The sequence below is a fragment of the Barbus barbus genome (assembly GCF_936440315.1).
Source record: "Barbus barbus genome assembly, chromosome: 27".
Classification (NCBI taxonomy): domain Eukaryota; kingdom Metazoa; phylum Chordata; class Actinopteri; order Cypriniformes; family Cyprinidae; genus Barbus; species Barbus barbus.
In genome coordinates, this window is record NC_136755.1 from 26614402 (window position 1) to 26621222 (window position 6821).

At 38.6% G+C, this 6821-nt stretch overlaps 1 protein-coding gene across 1 annotated transcript in view; it reads right to left on the reverse strand.

The window, feature by feature from the left end:
• The window catches only part of LOC306846888 (potassium channel subfamily K member 9-like), a gene marked incomplete at both ends in the record, with an annotated part of 62700 nt that extends 57892 nt beyond the window's left edge, over positions 1-4808 (reverse strand). Inside the window, one exon of the mRNA XM_079380576.1 lies at positions 4247-4808. Within this exon, the coding sequence (XP_079236702.1) occupies positions 4247-4808 (562 nt within the window). The remainder of the gene's footprint in view (positions 1-4246) is intronic.
• Between the last annotated feature and the right edge of the window lie 2013 nt (positions 4809-6821).

Genomic DNA, 6821 nt, shown 5'->3' on the forward strand with positions numbered 1-6821 from the left:
ACATCACAGGTTAAAACGTAAATAAGACACATGACGCAAAAAAAAAAAAAAAAAAGACTTTTGGACACATTTGTTTGAGTTTCAAATACTGTGATCCACAGACATACTAAATCTCAAAACGTCACTCGATTGAACTTCTCACTAGACGAGTCACAACACAAACTAATGCAGTTTGAATCAAATGACATTAGATTTAGTTTTGTGCTTGTTTTGAAGATAATTTCATTTGAATATCAACTGCATTCCTAAAATTAATATGAAAAAAATAATATAATGTAATTAAAAAGATTTTTAATACAGCCCATTCTTGTCTCACAGCTTGAGTGTTCTATCAGAATGGAAAGAGGCAAATTGTGTTCATCCTCAAACTTTACATTGCTAATGTACGTGTTTACGTGCCAAGCTGAGCCACCTGGTCACTTGAGGATCGAGCCAGTTCCATTTCAAAATCCAAACTCAAGAGATCAATTCAAATACAGACCACAATTACATTCAGCAGTGATGGACTGATTGAAGTGTGATCCACATAAAAACAAAAATAATCTCAATCTCAATTAAACCAAACAAACCTATATTCAGGCTATAAAAGCAATACTTAACTGTACTAATCTAGCTAATTGTTTTACCAGTCTTACTGTATATGGAATTTAAAAAACAGCACTGAATTACAATGGTAAAGCAGGAAAGAAAGCTGTATGAAGTCAGAGGAGCACATCAGTGATGCATTAGTAAAAATGTAATCAATACCAATAGCTATATTCAAATGATCTGCAAATGATCAACAAATGACCAGCAATTACAAGCACAAAGCAACAAACAGTTTATTCAGTCCACAACAGTGTGCTCACTATTCAGGTTATTAGAGCAATTCATAACTGTACTAATCTAATAAATTGTTGTACCAGTCTTACTGTATATGGAATAAAAATCCATATTTATTTCAGTTACAAAACCAGAATTCATCTCAAATACATAACAGGTGGTACGAAAAATTAAGTTTGCACTTCAAACTGAACTACTAATATAATCATCATCAGTTCTAGAATGCTTTGTGCGATACTGCAGTAGTCTAAACACACACACACACACACACACATGCAGTGCACTGCAGTATTGTCGCTCTCCTGCTGTGTGTGGCTTCACACACACACATCATTCCTTCTCAACAATGCAATGATACACACAGATGAGATAATGAGGATGTCTAGAGCTTTTGCACCATCATCCAAAAAAAAGATTTCATTAAAATCACCAGAAAGAAAGAAAGATTATATTAAGCACTGATTTTAAATCATCCAATACTGGTAAATCCATGCTACTTTGAAATAAACCAAAGCACTCGATGATTAGCATATCCATATTCCATGGTATACACTTTAAGATAAAATAAATAAAAGTGTTCCATATTTTATTAAAAAAGCATTGCTGTGCCAAAACAAAGAAAAAACTAATTTACCATGGTATCATCACCATAGTATATGGCCAAACAGCACTGAAATACAATGGTAAAGCAGGAAAGAAAGCTTTAAGAGCACATCAGTGATGAATAAGTAAAAAAATAGCTAAACCAATAGCTATATTCAAATGATCTGCAAATAATCGACAAGCAATAACAAGCACAACGCAGCAAATAGTTTATTCAGTCCACAACAGTGTGCTCACCTGCATATGCGTGTGTGTTTCTCGTGATCATACTGTATACAAACGCACACAGCAGAACACACGTTGTGCATTAGTGTCCTTTTACAGAACAGGATGCTTATTCATTACACACAAGAGCTGCTGTTCACACACCACTAAAACACCGTCAACACACTAGTACCAACATTCAACTACATTCTGTACAGTAGACCTGTTGTGTGGACACGCAACATGCACTGCTGAGCTGGCGCAGAACATTTACACATGCATATCAAATATGATTCAAAATACTGAAATCATATTAGTTTCATTTTTATTAGCTTTTGTCTACAATTTCACAGTAAACATGGGGTGAATTCACTTTTGACTAGATGTCATTTTTTTCATGTAAAAATAAATATCAAAATAAAATGTTATGAAATATTTCCAATGTTAAAAGGTAATAAAACGAATGTAAAATAAATACATGCATGCATAAATCAATACAAACTGTTATGAATCAAATGTTAAAAAGTAAATAAAAGAAAACAAATATAACACTAATAATAAAAGGAATTCATTATGAGGCATTTCTTGCTAATTTTGTTGGCGTTTCTGACCTTGTTTATTATTTTTGTCATCCCTTTGGGTGCTGTACTAATTTTAACATGATTAATGTTCTATTTATTAAGAAATATTTCCCTTGTTTCTTCATTTTTCAATTAAATCAGAATATTGCTTTAACTGATAACTTTTTAACCCCGTGTCCTCATTTATTACTTCCCAACTACAGTTCGTTAATCCCTCAAACCAGCAAATGCTTGATGACATCATCCTCCAGGAAATGGGAAGTGACATCATCATGAAATAGTGATGAATTTGAGGAATTCTGATTTCTCACTCCATCCTGTTTGATAAAATGACAAAAAAAAGGTGAACAAAACAAGTAATCAAAACCCTCTTCATTTATGCCCTGCTTTCTTTCCATTACATAAATCGTCAAATTAAAATGTATATAGTTGGCCAAAGCACATGTATAAGTCTGGTTTACACTTTTCTTTGAACAGAAAAGAGTTTGAAAGGTGCTGCATTACAGGAATGAAGCAGCAGTAAAATTAGTGTGTATTCAAAAAGAGGAACGTTAGCCATTCAAGGCCAATATAGCAAGGCCTATAAAAGACCAGCACTGATTATAAAAGAAACATGTTCAACCTGTGAAAGGAAACCAGCACCTGAGCGTGTGCAGCAGAGAGAGAGAGAGAATATTTGGTGCTGCAGAGTTTTATTTCTAAGCTAGATTTGCATTTCCTGAAGGAAATGATATTCTTGAAAAGCAGCACAGAAATAGTGCTTAAGTTTTAGACGTGTTTCAGTTATAGTCTTTGGTTCTAAATTAAATACTGCTTTGTTGTCGTCATGACACTCAGCATCATCTTTGCAGTGGCTATAGATGCTTCAACAGACACAATAAAGAAAAGACCAATAAATATGCAAATACATCTAGATTAATACATCTGATAATACATCTGAACACTGAGCATTAATTGCACAAGTTTAATAATTAAGACAAAGCACCAGAATGTCTGAGGAATATCAATACAGTGCTGCAATAATAATGTGCACGAGCTGTAGCTGCAGCCTGCACCTGTTGCATCAGGATTGATATTACAGCGCTTCTACTGATCCATTAATGACAGTGAATGGTGATGCATTGAGAAATTAATTCAATCAGTGATACTGCAAGACGCAAAACTCTGGCCTTCATTTGACCTCAGCGCGTGTGTTTGTGCGAGAGAGATTACTGAGCCTCTCCAGCACGTCTCATGTCCTCATATGAACTGTCATGATGCCTGATAATAAAGACGCATTATGAATGTTTTATGTCGTGCGGTGCTCCTCCACGCTGACTCTGGTTTCGGTGAGCTGTTCTTTCAGCACCACGGCACAAGGCTGACCTACAAACTTCACTACAGTCCACACTATTACATATGCTGCCTGTGAATATAGATAATCATGCCATATTGACAAATATTTTATATATTAATAAAAAAAACAAAAAACAAAAAAAGTTATTAGTATTCGCATATCTCTTTAAAGAACATTATGCAATGCTTCAGCAGCTCGTGGACATTAAAATCTCAATTTGAAAACACATCAAAAAGACTTTAAAGTACTGTTTAATGTCATTTCAAGCTATTTTAATATATTTCATGTCAACTGCAATTTTGTCAAGTTGCGCAATACATAAAGTGACGATTTCAACAATTAGATTAGAAATGTACAAATAATCGCCTTAGAACTTATAAACTACTTGCTTGCCTAGTTATGTGTGTAGTTTTTGTGATTTTCTGAAATTACGCAACAAATGACACACCTGTGGTGTGATAATAAGTGATTTTCTGCGCATTCAGAGTCCTGCACTTATAACGTCCCTTCATCTCGCCATACAGACCCCAGTCTGGACTTTTCCTCCCGCTGAAATGATTAACCAGGTACCCCAAGCGACGTCCATCATCACACCATGCGAAGTGCAAAATGCTCTCTAATAAACCACACGTTTATATCCAAACGAGACTCTTTTCGCCACCTCGCGTGAAAGACACGCGGAGAAGCAGCCGAAACTCACCTATAGTGGTTATGACAGTGATGGCAAAGTAAAAGGACCCTGCAAATTTCCACTGGACTCCTGCTCTGTGCGGCTCGGCCTCCATGATGATGGTCTCCAGCTTTTTATAGTCATCCTCACTGATGTTGTACTTGCCCTGGAGGCGCTTCTCCTCAGCCTCCAGCTGCTCCTTCTCCCGCATCTCGAAGTCCGACTCGAGCGCGTCAAACACCGCGGCCCCGACTAGCAGATAGGTGAACGTGCAGACGATCAGGGACAGCGTCCGCACGTTCTGCCTCTTCATGGCCACCAGGAACCGGCGGCTGAGGGGTTCATGTCCCCTCTTATCCCCCGGGAAGGCGCAGCAGCAGTCTGGACAGGGCGAATAGGTGCAGTGATGCTGTTGCCGCTGCTGCGTCTTCGGACACCGGTTGCGGTTGTAACAGGTCCCTTGATCGTGGTCCTGGCTGGTGGAGAGACACAGCAGACTGCTAGAGCGCCGGGACCACAAGCCCTGCAGCCGCGAAACTCTACGCAAAACCTGCCCGAACCACAGCAAAGTCCTCCCGGCGCGCAGTGCCATCAACTAGCGCGCTCCCCGCGTGATCTCCAAAGAGCTTCTGAACTGGAGAAGGCGCCAGAAGCCACTGGGATTCATGCTCGAGTGACAATTACGCACCTGTTAAATTTCCTTCTCCGCTGCGGTTAAACAAACTCATCGTCGTGGCCATCAGATATCCAAACTGCCCCGAACATCCTCCAGAAAAAAGTTTCCCCGACCTGTTCATCTGAAGATCATCTTCAGCTGTTCTCACTACGCCGGTGCGTGAGTTATGCCGGTGGTATCGGAGGAGGACCCGTGAACACGCAGCAGCAGCAGCATCTGAGTGGCGGAGACGCGCAGCGCACGACTGATGCTCCAAACGTGATCCAACCCAGGATAAACTCACTTATTCCCGTGGGTATGCCGAAACGCTGAGTTTGATGATCCTAAGAACAACAGGTCCGAGCGCGAACGTGCCCATCTGTTTCCCCGGTAACGCGTGGATGGACGGATGGATGGGCTCGACTCACAATTGGCTCCGCTCCGGTAAAGCTGCACTGTCACGGTATGCCACCGCAAACATCCGCTGGCAGACATCGGTGTGTGCCAGCCTGAGAAAAAACGCGCGCGCGCATCACCAAAGCGCACACACAGATGGACACACTCCAAACTAAAGACACACGTTGAGAGCGCGCGCGTGTGCGTTATGATCTCAGCTTGAAATAATTTATGCAATTTGCACCTTCTCAACAGGTGACCTAGGAAAAAGAGGGAATAATCTATGTAATAATAGTCTAATCTATTATTTTATGTTGAAAATGTGCATCAAACACTTTTTAAACACAAGAGCTATTCAAATCTCAGAAACCCCAAAGCTATTCAAATCTCAGAAACCCCAAAGCTATTCAAATCTCAGAAACCCCAAAGCTATTCAAATCTCAGAAACCCCTAACCATGTTAATGGAGAGTGAAAACCATCGGGGATGGCAAAAATGTTTTTTTTATTACATTTATTTTTTATTTTAATATTTCAAGCGGCATTACGATAAACATATTATGGCAGCATAATACATGCTGATAGAAACTGAGCAAGAATTATATTTATAACGATGACATGAATACTGCAATAAAAAAATCACTTCCCATAATAAAACTCGCTTTGATACTATTCCTGTGTGAACCTTTGTGTGCGCGCGCGCGTATGTTAGGCATGAGAGAGTGTGCCAAGCAGCCATATGGGTAAATATTAGTTCACTACAGGGGCCAGTAAAATATGATCATTTTTATCAGTGAACATTTCTAACACGATTAGAGAGAGGAAAATAAATAGTTAATTTAACACACATTAAACACTATGTCTGGTGTTACACTGTATGGGGTATAGAAAACTCAATGAAACCCGTAATTAAATAGCTTATTACAGGCTTTAATGCTACATTTAAACAGTAAAAAAAAAAAAAAAAAAAATCTAAAACACAATTTCTGTAACAGTATACATGTAAAACGTTATCAACTAGACAAACATTGCAGTTAACGAATTGTGAAAAATTGCATGTGACAACTTGCCCCGATTAGACATTGTCCTGAGAATGCAGTTTAACTTTTAGGTTACATTTTATCTTCATAATATACAGTAGATAACTCTTGTCTGAATGTATACTGCTTTGGTCTCTTCTTTACAAACACGACCTGTGTCTGAATAAAATGATCAGATAAACTGATGTAGACATCTGGACATTAAAACGATGGGTTAATCAAAAATGGAGTGACATGAACTTTTGTGACAGTGTAAAAAATGCATTTGGACCTTCTGAAAAAAGTTCAGTTTTTCAGAGCCTCCATCTATGAGGATCCTGTGACTAAAATAACTAGTGAGCTGGACACCAAAAGAGTATTTTGGTAGGTAAATGTAGGTCCTGTCCCAATATTTCTGCAGTCTCCTGGTGTAAGCGGAGGTTTATGATGATATAAAGAGTAGAAACAATTTAGATAATACCTCTCTAACATATAAGCTCACTCTCAACATCTAAAGATATTTAATAACAAAAAGAC